Consider the following 23,782-nt stretch of genomic DNA (forward strand, 5'->3'; position numbering starts at 1 on the left):
TATGTGCATATAAATTGTGTATTAAGTGCTAACTGTCAATTAAAAATGAATGACATTGTAGAGCATATATACAAAAGTTAATGCATATTGCTTTATAACAACTTGTTGAATTAAATATAAATTAAAAATTAAATATAAATTAAAAATATACATTTAATAATAGACATTAATACATTTAAAAATTATAATTATGATATAAAAATTAATTTACCTTTAATTATTATAAATTAAATAATAATTTAAATATAAATTAGCTAAAATTACAAGCATTAATAACATATCTAAATTTTATGCCGAATTGAACATTTTTTGATTATTGGAACAGTTATTACTAACTTATAATTATTGTTAAGAAACAGTTTCTTAAAATAATTTAATAACGATTTATTTATTTAAACTTTTAATAATCGAATATAAAATCTACATTGTGAAGAATAAAACGATAAAATCAATATTAAAAATTATATAGGCTATACATTTATATAGTTTTATTAATATACTCTAGTATAGGTTATAAGAGAAGGAAAAGTCATTTCAAGACTATTTATTACCAACAAATACAAATATGTCACGCGCATTGACTGGTTAATATTTTAAAAGACTCCACAGGTGAGGCTAGTATTTTATTGATTGAAGTAGAGCTGTTGGCAACTGCCAGTTGTCTCTCAATAACAAACCTTTATAGACAACAATCAAGCTTGTACATGCAAGCCTAACACAAAGTCGAACCATGAAAATAAGGCAAGAATTCTTAAATTGTTTATAAAATTTAAGAAAGTATATCCATGAATCTTAATAACTTTAATTTGCTATGGATTTTAGATTAAAGCTGTCAATCTTTCTATTGACTTTTGGAATTTTTTCGAGTAATGCCCAGGATAAAGGGCCAGATAGACCCATTAAAATAGGTAAGACTCTTTATGTTCATATAATAAATAAATTTAATTATAAAATATCTTTTCTATTTTGGCATACATTACGAAACTTTACTATAGATTAACGGTATTCAAACTGTAGCTATTTTACACGTATCTAACCATGGTTGTATTGAAGCGCTTTAAGGACTAAACACTTATTAATTTCTAAATAAATTTAAATTCGTGATTTATACGAAAAAAATTTAAAATATAAATTATGTTCTTAAAAAATGTTCCGTAAATTTCTTTTTCTTTCTATCCAAATGTCCTTTTTATTTTGATTTTTCGCGAAAATCAAATTTTGCAAGACGAATTCCGTGAACATTCAAGAGTTTTTAAAAAGCTGATTTAGATAATTTTATTTTAATATTCTAAACTTTAATTACATTAAATAAATACAATAATAAGTATTAACAAATAAAATAGAATCTAATGTGAAAACTTAAATCTTATGGATATGATTTGCTTTTACGAAGCTCTATAGTGTAATTTAAATTGTTTCTTTTAATCGAAAATTAATCCTCAATTGTAATGGAGAAGAGTACCAAAATGTTTTAAGAAATAATTAATATAAAGTTTATCTGCTTTTTACACACTAAAGAAACCTTTTATTGTGGGTTTAGGTTACTTTATCCGGTCGGTTATCCCTATTGAAAACTCAATATAGCTCATAATATGAGCGACCGATGATAGAGACGAAATACTACAAATCCGGGACGAATCCACCTACAAAAAATTTCTAAAATTCCGATTCCAAGTCAAATCTGAGACTTCCAGATAAGCGAATTAAATTCAATTTGTCATTCTGATTCATTTTTATTCGCAAAATGGCAAATTGCAAATCAAAGTGATGGCATAATAGAGGGGAAATCCGGTATTGTTTCTCGGTAATCCGGCCGAATTTAACTATTTAATTAAATTTTAATTTTTATCTTCGCTCTTCTCGTTGTAAATTTTTCTAGTTTAAATAAATAAAATATATTTAATTATTAAATTATCTATTTAATTTAAATTTTTATTATTTGTTTAAAATGTGATTTATGCATCTTGTTTTCGTGTTTAATGCATTATTTTGCTTGAAAATGATATAAAAATATAAAGGTGACGAATAATCAAGAGAATTAAATATATTTAAGATTAAAAATTGAATAAATTTTTAAAATATTTATTTTTCTAATTAATATTTCATGGTCTAAACTGATCGAGGAATATTGTTTAGTTGAATTTCGATAATATAGCCGTAAAACTGTAGAAAACAAACAGAAAAGTGTAGTTGATAATAAATAAATAAATCGAATACTGAATAATTTATATTGCGATACGGAGTCTCACGATTCGCTGTGTTTGGAATCGCAATAGCTACGGATAACATGTTAAGATAAACTAGCATTTTCCAAAACTATTTCAACATTTGGACAATTTTAATTTAAAATATTAAAAATTCTGTAAACGTGAAAAGCGATATTACTCATTTATACGATTGCCGGAATTAATGTTAAAATATAGCTTACTAAAAACATCAAGACGATCTTTCGAGGCTTTTGAGAATAAAAATACAGAATTTGAAGGTTCCTATAGTAAAAACTTCATCGACAATTGGATGTTTTTAAACATTTTGAAGCAAGCAAAAAGAAAAGTCAAGGCCGTCTTATTGAATTTATTTTAAAATTAAATAGAAATTCAGAAAACTAAAGTACTGTGTAAAGGACTTCAATTTAAGAAATTCGAAATTTATTTATAGAATATTAAACGTTTTGTGCTACAAAAAATTGATTTATTTTATTCTTGGAATATGTCTCTTTTTTCTAAACGATTCGCTGTGTTTGGTTTCATTGTTTTTTTTTTTTTTAAATGTTAATATATCGAAATATGTTTTAGAAACTAAGCAAAACTATACTCTATCAGCAGTATCATCATTATTGCTACTATTGTTATGTAAAATGAGAAAAAATTTTGTTTAACATTTTGTTAAACAAAATGTTAATGCTTAAATAATGTTCAATAAGTTTTTAATCTTTTATATAAACTGTTAATCATTCTTAGATTAGGTTCAGAGTTGTAGACCGGATTAGGATCGGGTGAACAGAGATGTCACTGGTCATGAAGCGTGTCGCTCGTTAGCAATTAACATCTGTGACTGGAAAGAGTTTTTCTCAGGGGCTAAAACAAAATAATAAATAAGAGGCTTAAGTTTACTTCGTATACGGCAAAGCAATATACTGTAAGGGCGATCTGCCGAAGGGGGAATGCCTTTGAAAGGTCTTTTATGGGAAACTGGCTCCTGTTTAGGTGAAGAAACTTGGAAAACTCCACGTAGCAAGATCGTTAAACAAGAGACAGGTTGCTGCATTTGTTTTATCTTTTCTCTCGAAAGGTCTTTAAATAAAGACGAAGAGACTGGTTCTGATGATGATTTGGTTTTTAACACCATACTTTTCTCACCTCAGCACAAAGTTTTTTATTCAGGGACAGCGCTTGGTTTGATCACGCTATAGCATTATTATAATTATTATTTGCCTTGTGCATCTGCAAAATACGGTGTCACAATTAGTCAAAACTATTGCGTGTTATAGGACATTTTGATCATGTGAAAATAGTGACATCATTCATCTTGATCACGCGGAAATTTGTCACGTGACAGATGAAAACTCGTTTCCCTTGCATGAGTGGGACGTCTCAAGCTTCAACCTTAAACGGGATGAACCATGCCTCGAGTGACTCGTTGGAACCGGTGTTCAATTCTGAACGTAGCTTTAGAAACTTTAATTTAACAAAAATATTAATACTGACAAAAATATATATGCATGTTTTAGCATGAATATGTCCTAGTTTCAGCCTTTATTGAAGCATGTGTAACTTACTATTGAACTTGTTCACTGTTGAGTTGAATAAAGGCTAGTTACCTGCCTTTCTTTAAGCTGGGATTAAGACAATTCATTATTATGTTTATTCTAAAAATGTAATTTAACACTTAAACAATTTACACATTTTTAAAAATTTTTATTATTTTCTATTATATTCTTAAAACATGTCTTTAGATATTTAAATATTCGTTCAGTTTTATATATCTTATTAATCATATAATTAATAATTCATTTTTATTTTGGAATACACTATATAGTGAATGCCAAGATTGTTATTTAATAAAAATTTTAGCATTTACTAAATAAATATGAAATAAATATTCGTATATTTTTGAAAGATGCTTAGAATTACTTTTAAAGTTAGATTAAAATTATTTATCATACGAATATTTTTAATATAAATAATAAATTTACATGAAAATACAGTTGAAAATTTGATAAGAATTAATTTGAAATAACTAGAAGTTTTTAAATTGCACTAATCACGTATGAATTTGTCGAAGTACATGGAGGTCGTATACCAGAGTCAACTAACGTGGGAGAAGGGACAGAGACATCTCTTATTTCATAATTATTCATTTTTTGTCGTAACTAATTACATATTACCAGTCTGCATATCATTACCGTCGAAGTTAACAGTGTAACGTTATACAATTCTATACAACACAACAATATACAGTATATTAATTACTTGTAGAATGAGACTTGCTAAGCGAAAAAGATTTAAATATATGTATTTTAAAAGAAGCAGTTTATTGCTTTTTCTTAATGCTTCGATATAGAAAAAATATTAGATGTATAATACGCGCGTAAAAAAAAAAAAATAATAATAATCATTCGCATGCAAGGTTTAAACCTTGCATGCAAATGATCGAAAGACCCTTAAAATAAATAAATTGCTTTCTCGCATTTCATACGGGAACGTGGTATCATAGCACTATTTTAGCTGTGAGCAATAATTCAAAATATACTTACAAATACTAAAAGCTATAATAAATTTGCAAGCATTAGCATACAAATTGTATATAAAAATTATTAATATAAAAATTGCATAAATTGGAAATATCTACATATTTTATAATAAAAGAAAATGTTATAAATAGGTCTTGAAAATGAAAATATTGTAAACTTTTAAATATTAAGTCGCTGGAGAAAATTTATAAGCAATTTTGTTGATAACTATTAAACATTATACTAGGACATCGCGTGTCTTTGTCGTATAGCAATAGAATAGAAGCAGAGCTTTAAGGAAAGATGCAATCTCTGCACCTGTTAGGCACAGAAGAGGCGATTCTTGCACAGTACCTGACGGATGCGGACAGGTGAACTTTGTGCACTTGCTGCCATAAAAGGGGCTATCTTCTTACCTGCAGGCCACGGGAGACACGATCCAAAACAAAGCAATCGATGGCGATTACTTTGTTCTTGCGAAAAACGAGCAAAACAGATATTCGTTTTGATTTGTTCATTTTAATTTTTTACTCCTAGGCCTAAATGTTAGGTGCGCTCCTCGCATCAGAGAACAAGGACTGTAATACCTTTGTATATCGAAAACGGTCATGGACTTCTATTTTTATTTTCCCGACTCTGTTATAGATAACAGAGGGGAAGTATGCAAATCGGTCAAAAACAAGATTTTTTACATTTTTTTTCCATTTAGGGGATTTTGAAACGTCGAGAAATGCAAAAACATTCAGAGTTTTTTTTCTGTATGTATGGATGTTAGGCGTATGTGTGTTTGTTTGTGGCACGTTGCGTGCTGTTACAACGTTAATAACTCCCGTGCTTTCGAAAATTTCTGAAATTTTGTAGGAAGGTTTGTATATTAGAAAGATTCATGCTCTTAAATTTTGGTGGTTTAAGGCCGATGGAATGGGGAGATAAAGGGTGGTCGTGTGTTATATCTCGAGTAGAGTCGGACTTAATGACGATTTTACTCGTTATTAGCATTTACAATTTTTATAAAACCTATCTCTACACTCAAAATTAAGCTGTTTTCTATTTTATAATAATTAAAAATGTAAACAGTTTTTTGATGAAATATCGTAAGATACAGCGATACTAGAATTTTAAATGCTGCCGACAAAGTTAAGCGATTCATTGCTGGATTTTTTACATTTAAATGGCCCCACATTACATTTCGGGATTTCTCGTTTCAATTAATGAAAAATGGCAAAGTTTTATTAAAATCGATCCATTAAACTTTGAGAACAAACTCGATACTATAAGTCCATACAAGACATGCTAGCGACCGTGAAACATCGCAGGACAAATTGAGCGATTCGTGCAATATCGCTTTGTCGCACGCTCTCGTAAAACGACCTTTTATCTCGAAAACGAAATCACAGACCCCCATTTTTATTGAATATCGCATCGCAATTAATGGAAAATGGCAAAGTTTAATCAAAATCTATCGAACGGATTTTGAGAACGAACACAATTCTGTAAGCCTCACAAAAGAATCCGCTTCAATTAAGAACATAATAACTTTCGAATTAAATAATGATCTATGGAGACCTACTCCTTGCCTACTGTTAATATTTAAGATGTACTCAACATGGCCCGAAATTTAGTTAACAAAAAATGTATTTTTAAGATTCTTTAAGAATAGTTAAAACAGATTTGGAACAGCTACTTATTATATCTCTGTTAACTAATTTTATTTTTTGCACATTGAGTGGATATATAATGCATTAGTTTTAACTTTATATGCATATAATCAATTTTATTATAAGAGCGGTGTTTGAAAATAATTTATTAAGCTTAGCATTTGACAAGAATAATATGTTCGAGATTACCATTGAATTTACGTTAATAAATCCAACGTAAACCTATTTCTGTCAGGAAAATGTGTGTATCTTCATACAGATGCTTTATCAGCCGCAATTTATATGCACATACACTTATTTATATATATTTTATATAACAAATGATATAAATACTACACAAAATTATTATAGTGAATATTATTAAAAATAGTAAAACTTGTTCTTATATATTTTGATTTTTTTTTAATAAAAATAATAATTAAATAAATAAAGACACTCTTTGCGATGTCTTTAAGGACTTTGGTTGCTACGATCTGCGCTTTTGCAAATAAAAGTCTACGGGGACAAGAAAATGGGGAAAACTTATTTCCTTCTTCAACAATTTCAGATCAGGGGAGCAAGATTAAAGCAGATGCGCAAGGATATCGGTCCTCATTTCTCATTCACCAACTTTATCTGACACTACTACAGTATATAAATTAGGAAAACTTAGGGACAGAAGGCCCCAATCAACTATATACGAACTTTTCGTCTGACCGGAAGTCACGTTATTTCAATTCAAAGTTTTCTCCAGAACGGAGTTACATAGATAACCAGCATGACTCTATTGTTAAAGGAAAATTATGACGTACAGGAGCAAGACACTACTAAAATTCAAAGCGCACATTTTAAATTAAATAAATTGAAAATATGATTAAAAATAAAGCCTGACGATGTTATAATAATTTTGTCGATTTTAAATTTACATTCCCTCTGTCGTCCGTCTGGTTGTCTGTCTGTTTTTCCTTAATCTCGAAAATAGAGTTATATATAAAAATCGAGAGCAGATATGGAAAGCTTAGGGCTGCCACATAATGTGGGGCTGATAAGTAGATTGGATGCTGTGCCAAAAGAGGAAATAAGAATGTGAAGGTAAACAGCACTTGTCCGGTGATAACCTCGCAGGTCGCCAGATAGATTTTATAAAAAGTAAAGCATAATTCCTGGAAATGTAGCCCAAATTATTTTTAAAGTCGCCCAAATGTAATAGCCTAGAGCCCTACAATTATCTCAATCTACTACTTGCAGCCCAATCTTGCAATCCCAAGATCCAGTCATATTTTGTGAGATAAGAGAAAAAAAGGGTAGTACATGAGTAAGGTGACACCCGAACATCTGTTACTGTAAATGCAACGCCATTAGAGTTGTTTTTAATCTATTATTCTCTTATAGCATGGAGGCACTTTGATCTAAACGAACGAGTATGACAGTTCGGACAGAATTTTCATTTCTAATTTCGAGGTAGCCGTATTTCGATACTAATCGAATTCCTTAACGTGTAAATTTCTATATCCCCGACCGGGACAAAACAAAAGTACAGTTACAAACTAACGGGATTTTGAACTATCCGAGCTCGAATTTATGAGGATTTCCTATATACGAACTTCCGGTGTTGATTGGAACTCGTAATTTTTTAAAATTAAAATACGATTAAAAATTGCAGTCCAGAATTGTGACATTGTCACACTAATGATTGCTCGTTTTCGGTCTGGTGTGAACTAAATTGATTTATTAGGAACTTCTTTCTATCCTGCGAATAATCTTTTTTTTTTTTTTTTTTTTTTTCTAACTATGATGGGTTTGGCCAAGCCCACATTTGGGAGATCGCGTAATGAGAAAGAATTTCAGACATATTTGAATAAAATTAGCTCTTAAAGATTTCTAAAAATACAACATATATTGTACATTTATAAATTTATTTAGCTGTATCCAATATATCGAGAAGTTTACATCTCCTCGACACAAGTATAATTTTTGCAATTAACGATGATTTTTGAATCTTGTGAATAATATCCTTCCTTAACTTTCTGTCTCGTAAATTCCAATTCACGTTCAGCTTTCGTACCGTAAATATTTTATTTTGCAGATTTAAATGATGGTTGTGTTCCTTTGCAAGGCGAATAAAAATAGTTCTTTAGATATTGATCGAGAATGTATTTCACACTAAAAAATTTATCTTGTAGAATCAAATTATATTTTCTGTATTTATAATTTCTTTATATCAATATCGAATTGGTCATTTGTATAAGAATTTGATTGACTAAAGTTTTTTTACTACCTTATCTCTTAAGTCCGATATAAATCGATTAAATTGATCTTCGTTCCGTCTAGTGATCATCTTTATTTGTCTCTTCCGATTGGTTGGTGTTTTTTGTCTCTTCCGGAACATATCGCATTAAATCATTTAGATCACTGTATTGAAAATCAAAATCTAGAAAAGTTTCCATTCTCTCGTCTTTAATTCGACCCATTTGTTCTTTGGTTTCTTCTTCTTCAATGATTTTTCTTAGATTCAATTTTTCTGAAAGGAATAACTATTTATTTTAAATATATATAATTTTTTCCCAATGACTGTAATTCCTACAAATTAATTATACAAATTTTAAATTGTTTTCTACAATAGTTTGATTTTTATAACACACAACACTAGCACATAGACTTCAATTTATCAATTAACAAAGATCCGATAGATCAGTGATTCCCAAAGTGTGCGCTACCACTTCCTTGAGGACGGTAGAAGATTCAAAGGGACATTGGAAACTAAGGGATAGTAGGGCTGTTGAAAGACAAGAGGGACAAAAATTCATTTTGAACAAAAAATATATACTGTGTATAAGAAATATGTGGAGCAAAAGAGGACATTAGTTCAAAAATTTTGGGAAACACTGTGATAGACAATGGATTTACTAATATGAATGAGAATTGAGAAGAATCTTCTACTCGAATGCTTATGGGTTCTGGGATGTTTTCCATAATTCTTTGGTAGAATAATCAAATGTAATTATACTTCCAAATAAATAATAATAACAATAATGAACGTATTAACGAGAATTTACCTTGAACGGTATCTTTGTTTTTATTAAACTTAGTTGTTATGGAAGGAAAAACATATTTTGATGACTTTTGTTGTTTCGAATTTCCCTCTTTCTGATCTTTTCCCTTCTACATAAATTTAATTAATAAAAGGTAAATATATATATTAAATATAAATGTTTTAGATTAAAAAAACTAATTTAAACTAATCTCATACTCGATTTTCCATATTATATAAATCTGAAGATTTGATCGAATTAGTCGGAGCTACAACTTTAACAATGTTCCAGTTTCAATTATTACATAATTAACAAATCATACAGCTAACAATATTTATGGCAATTTATATTTCCATAAATGTTTTGATTTTTATCATCACGTTTGTTAAATATTATATTATAAACACGAACAAATCAATAGTTCTTGATTGAATAATAAAATATGTTTTCTAGAATTAGAATTCTTGCCTCATGAAATCAGCATATGAGGCCTCCATCACGCTCATCACGGATTCGGCCAGGCCCATAACGGGAGTGGCGGGAGGTGAGGGACGAGCCCGACATATCAGAAACAAACTGCTTCCTGGAGTTCTTCACCTACCCGGATTTGATCCCGTGTCCTCCAGAGTGGCAGGATAACCCTTTTCCTGCCTCAGTCATCCGGGCCATTCTGATAGGCTACTATTTTACTATGTGGCCTTCTATCCTATTGAACAAATGAATTTTGCCAGTACGGTAGCGAGGAACAGGACATTCCAATCTTAAATATACTGTATATGGTGAATTATGGGGTCCTGTTCAGATTCAAATTTAGGCTTCATAATTACTGATTTTCTTAAAATCTTTGATTTTATGAGAGCTTTTCAAAATCTCCAACTCGATCCGTCCAAGTCTATCAATGAGGGATGGGGTCTGGAATATCCTTTATAAAAAGATATTCAAATGTCTTCCATAGATGTGTCTTAGAAAAGACGCGTAGAAATATGATGCTTCGTTTGACTACAAGAGAGCAATGAACAAATGTCATTTGTTGCTTTTAAAACAAAATGAAGTTTGATCGTGATCAGTAAATAGAGTTAAATTTTACTTTCGCTTGCGAGAAATATCAATGGGCGCTTATGAAATAAGCATATAATGAGGAAGTGCTTCCATGATCCATAGCATTTTGATGATCCAATCTATTCTCTAAAGGTTTGGAATCAATTTCTATTAAAGCAGACAAGTTTACATATTCCTTTGAGAATGCTGACTGAAGAACTTCTATAATACTGGTGGTATTGTCGTCTGAAAAAACTGTCGAGTTATCATCAATGAATTTACCAAAATGTTGAATGTTTTCCGTGAAATTGTCCATATAATTTTGCACGACCATTTGCATATGAAAAGTGTTTGTTTTCTCTGGCTCTCCTGACTTATGACGCCTAATCTTAAGTAGCCTATTATACGTTTGGATGAAAGTCTGCCAATAGTTAGAACGTCTTGCGGTTGATCTGGGTGATCTGATCTTTCCGTAGTCAGTTGTCACTGGTGATGAAATCTTAATACATCACTTTGATTCTGAGAGCAAACTGGGTTTATTTTACTCTTACGTCTTGTGGGGATTAAGAAGATCTTTTTCAGACCCATAGTGGATTCAGTAGAGTCCACAATGGTGCGGCCGGGTGATAAGGGACGGAGCCAAACATATTCCGGACAGACCAAACCCGAAAAATTCCTGGGGATGCTCATTCGATTCAAAGTCCCCCAGAGCGGTAGGCTAAGCCTAATTTCACATTATCCGGTGTCAGGTATCGGACTAGTAACTAGTTTAAACATTAAGTTCAGTTGTACTTGTCATGCCCGCTATGGAACGGGTTTCTATATTCTCGCTGCTGTCAAAATACTACTGGATAGTTCATATGAGTTCGCAATGAATTCTGTACATTTCGACATGTCCAGCGTCAGATATTTAGCGTCCGACATCGGAAAACGCTGAGATTTTGTCTATCTTCATACGGATATCCGGTGTCTAACTGCCGGACAAATGTCTGAAACTCTCTCGTAAAATCTCATACACTACGTAATCGGATATCCGACGCCTGATAGTCTTATCTGGTGCATGTGAAAAACAGTACTAACGCCTTAAGATTGCTCTCCACCTCAAATTAGAAGCGGCTTGCCCCTGTATATCATACTTTTCCTTTAATAATAGAGTCGTACGGGTTATCTATTAACTGATTTCAGGAAAATATTTTTGAATTGAAATAACGTGAATTTCGATTTGCATCAGAAGTTCATATATAGTTAATTGGAGCCTCCTGCCCCTTAGATTTTTTATCTTTTATCTATCTAGCTCCGTTCTTCAGATTAGGGAAGGACAGACATACAGGTGGACGACAGTGGAAATTTGCAGATCTAAGCAATTTTTTCAAATTGTAGCCCAATAACCCAAACTTCTCAAATTCATAACTGACTTTCGTGCAGTATTCAACAATGCTCACTTTTTAATAATCACATTTTTCTTATTTTGAAAATAAATAATGGTATGGAAAATAAAATGTATAACCGCGCCCATCTCAATCACCTCAAAGCTGACTCTCACCCTTTTCGTGGAATTAATTTAAAAAAACAATGTTTATTCTATAAAATTAATCGAAGTTTGGAATAATCGAGTTTCTTCATGAAAACGTGTTCAAAAATAATATTTAAAAGGGGGACTTCAAGAAACTCATTAATCGGTTCTTGATGAAATTAATAAATTTTAACTAGGTATGACGTTAACATTCTCTTTGCAATTAATCATTATTAATTGTGATTTTATATGATTTTTCATGAAATAATTTATAAACTTTTTTTATTTTTATACAAGAACTTACATGTGGTAGGTGTCACTTATATAACATATTTTTAATATATCAAAAACTGTTATTAATGTATAAATATTCGAACAAATACTTCGAATAAATACTTCTATATACGAACGACTACAAACATGACTGCAAATCTTAATAACGTTATGAGACATTTCCGGTAAAAACCCCTGATATAGTGATTCCACCTTGATTAAGACACTTATGGTTACTTAAACTTGTTAACTCGATATTTACATTCTTAAAACTCAATTCCGGTATCAATTTTTACTCTTCATTAAATCGAGAATTTATTAAATTGATTCGGTTTGATACGGTCACGCAATACGCGGAGATCTGTCAAGGGGGATTCCATTCGGGAAGACTTTCTGTGGAAAATTAGTCCCTATTTAGATACTAGACACCTGAAGAAAACCCGGAAAACCCCACGCGACCAGCCCATTGGTTAGGTGCATACCAGTGTTCGATGATCTTATGACCTTTTAGAGTTAGTGCCCATTTTATCAACAAAATACGACTTTCAAACTATCAAATTCAAACTTGTGCGTAGACCTCGCCATTATATATAATTCTTATTGCTTGAGGATCTTAAGTTTAGCGCTACACTCGATTTAGTGCAAATTGAAGAATTGGAGTTTGCACCAAATCGAGTGAGAGGATAAAAAGTTAGTCAAACTCTGAACAACGGCCACTGACGGGGACATAAAAATGGTCGCTGTTATTGGGAGATGGACATTATTGGAAGTTAATGTAAATAAATAAAAATGAATTTATTTGCTATATACTTCGTCACTTTATGATGTTCTAGTGAAGTAATCAGTGGAAAAATCTGCAATTTCTTCATATTTTATTCCCAGTTAAGTATTAAATTAATAGATACAATTTACTTACAACCAATTTTATAAGTATTTTTTATGTATTGTAGTTTTTTGCTAATAAATTATAAATATAGAAGTAATGTTCAAAATAACCACTCAGTCGGTTTGACGAAAAAAACACAAATTTTATATTTACAGTAAATGTACAAAATAATCCAAATTAGAGTTACAATTAAATATGCACAACACTAATTCCAACAACAACCGACTATTCCCGTACAAATTCGTCGAAAGAACTCCTTACGAACAAACAGACTTGTAATTAACAAAACCTCCGAGTCAGGAACAAGTTCGTACACAACCACGTAACTTCCAACGAGAGAGTTAGTTAGCACCTCGATAACGACGATCTCCCTTGATCCGATCCGATCACCTCCGATACGATGCCAGCCGATCCCGATACGAACTTAAATAGTCGACGGCGTTCGAACCCTGCTCCAATCAAATTTGAATGTTCCCGCAACGGCCGCCAACGGTCACTTCCCGCCGGCCAATCGTCCGATGGTTGACGATTCGAAACTTAACGGTTCTTCCCACGGAAGTTCCTAACGGTCGTTTCCAACGGCCGATCCTAACGACTTTTCCGTTATGACAGTTCGTTATAGAGAGGTTTCATGTCGACATCACGAGTGACGTCATGAGCATGCGCAATTGTCCAGCGCCATCTTTGTGACTGTTTGTGACTTGTTTACGTTTTGTGTGTGTTCACGTGCGTTTTAACTGGAGTTCTTGTGTTGTTTTTTTCGTCGCGAATATCACTATGGTGATTTGTTGTGTAATTGGGTGTAATGCTAGTTCACTCAAGAACAAAGGAACATCATTTTTTAAAATTCCCGGCATTATTTGTCATCAAGGATCTCAAACTGAGGAGCTTTCACGACGAAGGCAAACTGCATGGCTCTCGAGAATTAACCGGAAAAATTTCGTTATGAATAAAGTGAATATCAATACAAGAGTTTGTCAGAAACATTTCATTTCAATATTTACGTTAATAAACACTAAGTTATATTTTAAAACCTAAAAGAGTTTACTGATTTGCTTATATTAATTTAGTTAGGTATAGTGCATTTATAAACGAATAACTAACGTAATTTCAGGCTTTAGCTAGTGCAAACTTATAAACATTACACGTTAAAACGAAAAGCAAGTAGACTTATTATATGCTAGTTTCAACTAGAAAATAAAGGTACTGAACAATTTGAATTAAAAAATTTCCACGGCTGTTTTTAATTAGACTTTTACTTTCAGACAAAAATTCTTACTTAAGAAATACGTAAAAACACGAGTTTAAACAAACAAAAGAAAACATATCTTTCCAAGCAATATTACTTCGCTGTTATTAATTACTTTTACTTTTATATCAGGAGAAACCCAGCCACTTGTTAAATAGTTATGGGCCTCTAAAGATTTATAAGCTTTCATTTGTGACAGGGTGTAGAAATTTGTTGTAAAAACCAAATAGTTTATAATGTCACCAAATTCTACTTTCGGCCACAACTCTTGATATACGACGAAGTCTGATAAACTGGCTTCGTATGGATCGCCTTGACATAACGAAATTTTCTCTTCGTACAGAGCTGCATCTCGTCCTGTTAGACTGCTAGAATAGCTTGCAAGAAAAGAATCTTTTTTAACTTAATCCATGATAATAGAACTGCAGTATTTTTGTACGTTTAAACTAAAAAAAGACGTCGAATAACAGACTACGTGCAAGCTAAGCGAGCGAAAACTACCACAAAAATGGCGAATGGGCGGAGCAAACGTGTGTTTTATCACGTGACATGCGACCTTGAAACCTCTCTATAACAAACAGGTGGGAATCGCCTTTCGATTATAATTAAATAGAGATTATTTTTATCGTTATCTTCTCATTATAATTATGTAAATCTAATTAAAAATAATTAAAACTTTTATTAATTAAGTAGATGTTATCAAAATTTCCTATAAAAATAATTAAATCTTAATTAATTTTAAATAATTTTGTTTATAGATTATACATCTATGTTACTTAATTTATTTAAAATTAAAGTTACCAAAAATGTAAAAAATTATATGCTCAATTAATAATAATTCCTTTATAGATAAGCTCTTTTAATTGCTATATATTTTATCTAAATGTCTAATTTTTAAATATTTTATATGACTTTTAAATGTTTAAAGTCTATTAAATAAAAAAGCACTAAATAATTAAAATAGTATTATTTATAATTAAATTTGAAATAAAATGCAATACCACCAAAAAGATCCTTCAGAGTGATAGTCTGACGCCTTAAATTTAGATCAACTGATGTCTGGCAATAATCTTTAAATTAAATAATTTTAAAACGATTAATAAATTCATTTTTTAAAATATTTACTAAAATATCTTTTTCCTGAAGATAAAAACAAAAAGTAGCCATAGTTTGATTTTGAATGATAACTGGCCGATTCGTGAAGTATCTTAATTTATTACTTTACTTCTTAGCATGTTTATTATAATCACCAAAACGAAATTAAACTAGAGCTTTATCAAAGATCAAGCTCTTTAATTAGCTTTACATTCATGGAATCTTAACGATGATTACTTTCGGATTTTCGAAACTGTGAGTTGATACGTTATTTTTATAGTGTATTCTACTACAGAATTTCGCATAGATATTGAGTTATTTTCTATAGTATATCATCATAAATGTAAATAAGTACAAAGCCACATCGATTATATTGCTTCTGTTTGTGATATATTGCTTGCTGTCTGTTCTGCTTATATTGCCTTTTTGAATGGGTTACAGCAATGATTATCTCAAAATACTTCTAGAATTCAAAGGTAAATGTCATAATAGGCAATCTGAAACATAGAAGCATCATTTTCTTTTATTATAGAAAAGTTTCGTAGTAGGTACCCATTTCCAGTTACAGCGATAATTTATTTATATAAATATCTGCTTGTATAAATATCTTTCCACAACTGAAAATTCTTTTTATTCTAAAAATATTCTATTATTTCAGATCTATTTATTTATAATTTTATTGTACACGATACAATAATATTGGATATTAACGTCCCTTAAACTCATGTTTTATGCATAAATCAAATGAAAGAACAGAGAAGTCAACACTAAAATAGTAAAATTATTTATATATATTGAATAAGAATTGTAGACTAGGTTTAAAAAATGTGTATTTTTTATAAAATTATTTTAAAATGCTAAAATAAATTATGATTAAATATTTAAGTATTCGAATAAGGCAGAGATTTAGTCTTTACAAATGTTAACTGACTTTGAGCCACACTGTAAATGTTTTGTGTATAAATAATATAGAATATATATATATATATATACAATGTTTTATTAAAATAAGTGAGTTTAATGAATATTAAATTGGACACAATGAAATTTACATATATTTTCATTATAACTACAGATTTTATTGCATCGAATTTGTATCGTTTAATAGACATAAACAATAAATTGATAAACTGCAGTAGCGTAAATAGAACCGATATTAATTAAAGAAAGCCCGAGTTAGAACATGCTAACCTACATTCTGCCCTGTATTACTGAGAATGTAGACACTACGCTGTTGATGCAGAGTAAACACTAGTTCTCAGACTTGTGTGTAAATGGGTTTGTCACATTCAAATCTTTTTCCTGTACTTGTTTGATTTTTTTCTTAATTAATTTATTTACAAAAGATACGGTTACCAGAGAAGGGTCCGGGATTTGGTAAATTGAATATATAAATCAAAAATATTTTTATGTAAATCTAGATAGATAGATGCCTAACGCAGGGTTAACTTAAGACTAAGTTGTTGGTAGCAATCGAGTAATATTGCTGTATATGTTATGGACTAAGTGATTAATAGGCGCATTATAAACAATGCCCGGTCATTATGAATAATTACATACAACATCGGGCATTGTAATAAATTTCATGTTCTTTATCGTGATTTATCACATTTACTGGTCAATATGAATACTGCTAACAGCTGTCGGGCAAAGTGATGATAATGATACTTTGAAGAATGATCATTCAACAAAATATTACATTTTTATACCATATACCCAAAATGACATTCAAAAAGTTTCCTTTAGGTTGATTTTTATGACAAAATTATGCCATTTTGTTAATAATTAAATTAATGTTAACAAAAAGTATTAATACATTTAATAATACTTTTAAAAAATATTCCAGTTTGTTAGTGAAATTTTTTAAAATTATTTTATTATATTGTTGAATGCTATGTGAAATATCAGTACCAGTATTAAAATAAATTGTGGTGTGTGTTGACTAATAAAGCGTTTAATGAAATAAATAAAAAACACATAATATCAGCAAGATTTTCTTAAAATACTTTACAAAAATAAATAAATCGTAATGAAAAAACTGGACTTTTTTGAAAATTGTTTGTTTGTTAAGTTATGGCAACGCAACACTTGGGCGATCTGCCTAGGGGGATGCTTTCCGGGAGGTCTTTTAAAGGGGAATTGGCCCTTATTTAGGCGTTACAGACGTGGAGAAAACCGGGAAAACTCCACGTGGCCAGCCCGTCCTAGAGAGGCGCGAACCCATGACTGAACTCCCAGTGTTCAGGGTGCGAAGACTGCTTGGCCACTGGTGGGCACATTTTGAAAATTAAATTTCCTAAAGGAAATGTAGCTTTATGCATAATTTCAATTTAATAAATTAATCAATATTTATCAGGCTGCGCGACTATTTTAGACATTATTCATAATGCCCGGCCATTATGAATAATGACCTATTAATCACTTTGCCCATAACATATATATTGTAGATAGTTGTAAAATAAATGGACTTAATCTGAGATAAACGAGTCGTAAGGTGTACTTTCTAACGGACCACAAATCCGAAATTTACTGAATCCTTAGTCCCTTCTAGGACCTCAAACTCCGCCAGCTGTGCGTAATGTCTTTGCCTGCGTCGTACTGTACATGCATGCTTGGCGTTTGAAGACCTCCAAACAACAGGTACACAAAAAAATCTAATTATATTTATCCTCTGCAAACCTTTCTATAGAACACTGGGCTAGCGATTTTAGAGCACTGAGAGATTACCTGATTCGTTTATACACCTGTGTCAAACACATCTATAGACCGAGTTCTGTAGTAATCGGACAATTCTATCTAGATATCAATTTTTTTTTTTTTTTTTTTTTTTTTGTCAATGAGTTCATATCCAGATAGAATATACACTTATATTTAAGCAACAAAACAATTCTACCCACACTTGCACACATTACATATGCTCAGCACACTCCTACAAACATAACTATAAACAGTATATTGTTTTAAAAAAAATACCGTATTTATTGTTATCTTGGTAGTTTTTGTTCAGAAATACTTTAACGAAAGTGCAGATTTATATTTCAAGATGTTTCGGCTATTATTATAAATATAATTTTTAAAAATATTTTTAATAAAAACATTAACATATGAAATATAAAAATGTATGAAAATTATTATCGTGACATCCGTGTCTTGATATGTATATATGTAATATTTCTAGAAATTGTATGCAGGAATAAATTGTTTACACATAAATTGCTAAATGTAATTTTCAATCTTCGTGACTACAATTCGGCATGCTACCCGCCTGATTACTATTGCTGATATGAACACCTATTTTCACGACAGTGCAAATGCTCTTTTTTTCGTATTGCTTTTTTAACAAATAGTTTGATCTCTACTAGTTATATATTTCAGAAACCACGTTAAACTCTCCATTTATAAAAATTTAATCTTATTATATATATCGATGTAGTAAGATTTGTAATTATTTTATAAATATTAAGTCAATAATAAAGTAACAGGGATACTAACCTTGATTTTCTAAGAACTTATTAATATACAGATTCCGCTATTAAACTCGAAATTATTTATCTTTTATATACTAATGCGTTTAGACTCAGTGATCTTCAGTGTATATCACGTGATTATATAAATGCCTGTCACAATTAAACAAGACAAGACTTATACTCACAAATGTTCTTTCAAAGATAATCTTAAAATTACAGAAAAATACTATAACATAAATTCAAACGTAATATTGTATTAGGAATTTAAAATAGTTACATTTTGAAATTTTTTTAGTAAAAAAGTTTGCTAAAATACACAGTGTGTGTGGGGGAGGGGGTTGTTGATTATTGGCTTGCGTCCAATTTACACTTTATAATATTATCAATAGTTTTTAGTAAAAAATTAAATAGTATTCACAGACTCATAACTAAAACATGTTTGCATAGACTATAGGCTATAAAACATAGGCTCTAAAATATTGAATATTTATTTCTATTATTTCAAAAATATATGTAAAATATTGTTTGTATTGGCAACGCGACTCGAGGGCGATCTGTCAAGAGAGGATGACTCCCAGAGGACTTTCTATGGGAAACTGACCACTACTTAGATGTTAAATGGTGAAGAAAACTCTACGTGGTCAGCCCGTTGTGAGGTACGAATCCAGGACCTAATTCTACCACCGTCAGTGGTTGTATCCACTCTGCCAATTAAAATACAGTTTCAGTTATTTTTTAGAATTGTCAGAAATGAGAAACGACGTTTTCCTGTTATGATAATTGGAGCTAGTATTGACAGATAAGTGACTTTGCTTCCATCTGTTGTTTCCGCGAACGACAAAACAAAAATCGATATTGATAAACTTAAATTATTTTGTTTAATTCTATCATAAAATTATTTACCTTGATTAAAGTTATCGATTTAAAAATTTTGTTTTGTATACCAATGTCCTAATTTTGTGTATCATTTATATAATTTAACTGTTTATAAAATCTGCGTAAATTAAAGAGAGATTCTCATAACAAATCAATAATTGAAATGTTTCTCTATAAAGTAATTGTAGTTTATGAACAATATATAAATTAATATACATAAAATATTATATATAATAATATTAAATATATTCATCAAGCAACAAGGCTTTAAAAACTAAGAAACTTATCACACATTAATTACATTAAATTATCTGTAATTATTGATTTATATATTTGTTAAGTAAAATTTTTATTATGATAATAGAATTAAATATTGTAAACATTTTCATTTATTTTTACAGTATATGATAGTTCGTAACGTTTACTTATGTAAAAGTTGTAAACATTTAAATGTCCTAAATACAGTGGTTTTTTGTTGTTTTTTTAAAAATAATATTGATAAAAAGGCAGGTTATAGCATTGATTTTCATGTCAAATATTAAAATCATAAAAAAATTTAATTTTTTATGATTTAATTTAATTTAAATTTTTGATTTTTTTTAAATATTTTAAATAAGAACTTATAAAAATACTTAGTTAATAAAAAGTCACTCTAGAGATTTTAATTTAACAGCCACTAAAATACTCTCTTCTAAACTAATTACGCTTCTTTATTTAACAAATTAGATCACAAGAATACATTTAATAGAAAAATTTTAAATTTAGGAGCACTTTTTTTCTTCTTAGTTCTATTGGAGCACTTTTTTTTTTTTTTTTTTTTTTGAAATTATTAATCACAAGTCCTATATAATCTGTGGTAAAGTTTAGTTCGTCTAGAAGAAATTTGAGAAACCTGACTTTCTGTGCAGCTTGATAAAATATAGAATAATTGAAATTAATCTTATTATTATGAATATTGTCATAAAAGTGTTTCCTGTTTATTGTCGAAAAGGGAACGGGAAACACTTTCATGACAATATTGTTATGTTGGATTTAGTGAGTTGACACTGGTTGCTGTGAGCTATGCCGGACCAGAGTCAAGGCATAGTAACCAAAAAAAGACTAAAATTAAAAAAGTGTGTTAGTGTGTGTGTCTGTATTCAGGAATTTCCTAACAATATCACATGAATCCAATATAGTGGCCTTCTGTAGTGTGATGTATATGTTTCTATTCAATTATAATGTTCCCAGGCTTTTGTGTAGTGTGTGTAGTATGACACCTGTAGAGGAAAGAATGACAGGTACAATAAGCACCTTATCCATCATTTACAGATGCCTTATTTCCTGTGTACTTGCTGATTTTTTCAGTGTACGTGTTTTGTACATAGTGAGTGTTTGGAATGGAGATGTCTATATGTATGTGATTTTATTGTGTTTGTCGATGAGTATGATGTCTGGTCTGTTTGGTAAATTGTTTTATCTGTGATTATTGAACATGCACAAAATGTACTCTGTCGTAGTACATTTTGTGCATGTTCTTTTCCAATACTGTCTGTGGAATGTATTTGAAGTGCGGTTCGTGGATGTCTAATAATTTGTGTTTTTTGCAAGCTCTTGGTGTATTATATTTGCTACTTGATTATGTCTATGTAAATAATCTGTCTGTGTCAAGAGCTTGCAACCAGAGGTGATGTGTTATATAGTTCCTGGCATGATGTGACATTTTCTGCATGTGTCATTTGTGAGTGTTGTATCTTGAGTATAGTTTTCTGTAGTTTTTAGTATTTATGACCTGATCCTGTATGGCAATCATGAAGCCTTCCGTCTCCCCAAAGATGCATCCTCGAGCTAACTAGCTGTTTGACGCAGTTTTGTCAACAAAATCCTGGGCCAGGTCGTAGGGATGTCTGCCATAGAGTGCCTTTTGAGCCCACGATGGCTTAATAGTGTCTATGCTTTTTATGTCATGTCATGTTCATATGATGTGAGTGTAAGTTTAATGGTGTGTTATTTGAGTCTGCTAGAGTTACTGTAACTGCCAGAGCTTTATGTAACTGTGATGTTTCATGTTTTTCGTAGAAAAACTCTCGCAGTGTCTGTATTTGTTTGTAGTGAAGATTTATTATGTCAATCAAGCCACGTCCACCATCTTTACGTGGAAGGGTTTATCTTTCTATGGCTGATTTAAGATGATGTTTACGTTTAGTAAGCGTTGTTTCCTGTTTTCCTTTGGAGTTGTTCAAGATCTGTGTGAGTCCAATGTATAATTCCAAAAGAATATGTGAATACTGGGACGACGTATGTGTTTATTGCTTTAACTGTGCATTTTGCATTTACCTCTGTTCTGATATTATTATTATTATTTATTTTGTATGAATGCTGAACATATAGACTTTGAAATCTATTTGAAATAGAATGCGACCTTCTAATTAAAACAGACTTCTCATCTCTAAATTAAGTGAAGGCGCATATAGAAGTTATATTTAAAAAGCGCATTCACTTAATTTATCAACGAGCATATTTATATCAATATAAAAAAAGACAGGAAAAAAAACCAAAGAAAATAACTTTTCTTTTTAATATGTAGTCATTGCTTCGATTTTTGCGAATGCGTGTAAATGTATAATACTGTACATTGTTCTCATAATTTTCATGGTGTACAGTACGTTATACCGTAGAGAAATAAACCTAACTTAATAATATTTTATTTATAATTATTAATTTTTACTGATACTCATAAATGTCAGTATTTTTTATTTTTCGAGAATATATTGTTTATGTTTTAGTTATACAAAGATTATCACATTTAAATACCCATAAAACAAGTGTTAATATTATGCAATTCAAAATAAAATATTCAAACTTTATTTTTGAACTTTGACTAATACTTCTTGTTCTTCTGTTTTGTATCTCCAAATTTTGTGGTTATACCTTTTATTTGATTACTAATTTAACATTATTTTCATAACAATTTTCTATTTACAAAAATTGTCATGTTAAAATGATAACATAACATTTATTTTTGAATTATTAACTCTTTGATATTTAATAAACTTAATACTTAATAGGCCTATACAATCTCAGGCGTAGAGGATGGAAGTAACAAATCATTTGGACAAGCTCTGAACATAAAAAAGGGGTTTTGATTATGTAAAAAATCTATTTTTATCGATTTTATTCATATGTTTAGAAGTTTTGAAGAAGGATGTTATTCCACATTACCTGATGGCTTGAACCCTGTCTCACTTCTGTCATAATAAGACTGGGTTTAGACTAATATGAATAGTAAGAAGTAGAGAAAGATTATGAAAATGGCTTGTTCAATATCAAAAAAAAAAAAAAAAAAAAACATAATAGTAAAAAATTCACCACGATATAGATATCACAATTGCGAATATTTCTGGTTTTAAGGAAAAAAAATCCAGCAGTTGAGTAACTCAGTTACGCAACTGCTAACGCAGTTACGCAACAGTAAAAATGAGTTGCGTAACTTTCCCGGTGAAACAGTTAAAATTGTGTGTGGATCCATATGTTGTGAGTTTTATTTTAAAACATTTTATATTATTAATTATAAAATAGCAAAAACGTTAATTTTGAGGGTAGAGGTAGACTTTTATAAAAATAAAAAATAAAAAAAAAATTGAAAATGCTAATATCAAGTAAAATCTTCACGAGAGTCCGATTCCACTCGAAATACGGCAAATGACCCCCCCTTCTATCTTTCCATTCCTTTCAACTTTAACCATCAATGCCCCGAACACTCAAACCTCCCTGCAAAATTTCAGAAATTTTCGACAAAAGATACAGGAATTACTAAGCTTCAAAATGGGCGAATAAAATCGTGCCCTCCCCCATACACACAGATACACGCAGACACACATCCATACAAATAGAAAAAATCCAACTTTTGTTTTGCATTTCTCGACGTTTGAAGGTCCTCTGAGTCCAAAAAATCTTGGGGAGAAGCGTTTTTTGACCGATCGCCATATTTTCCTTCTGTTATAT

The 23,782-nt window shown here is 30.5% G+C and overlaps 1 protein-coding gene across 1 annotated transcript in view; it reads left to right on the plus strand.

The window, feature by feature from the left end:
- Positions 1 to 638: 638 nt before the first annotated feature.
- Positions 639 to 23,782, plus strand: part of Ir25a (ionotropic receptor 25a) — a 72,700-nt gene continuing 49,556 nt past the window's right edge. Inside the window, exons 1-2 of the mRNA XM_067273342.1 lie at positions 639 to 741; positions 823 to 908. Coding sequence (XP_067129443.1) covers positions 731 to 741; positions 823 to 908 — 97 coding nt within the window. The 5' untranslated portion in view covers positions 639 to 730. The remainder of the gene's footprint in view (positions 742 to 822; positions 909 to 23,782) is intronic.

The sequence above is a fragment of the Centruroides vittatus genome, unplaced genomic scaffold, assembly GCF_030686945.1.
Source record: "Centruroides vittatus isolate TY-2023 unplaced genomic scaffold, ASM3068694v2 contig_474, whole genome shotgun sequence".
NCBI lineage: Eukaryota > Metazoa > Arthropoda > Arachnida > Scorpiones > Buthidae > Centruroides > Centruroides vittatus.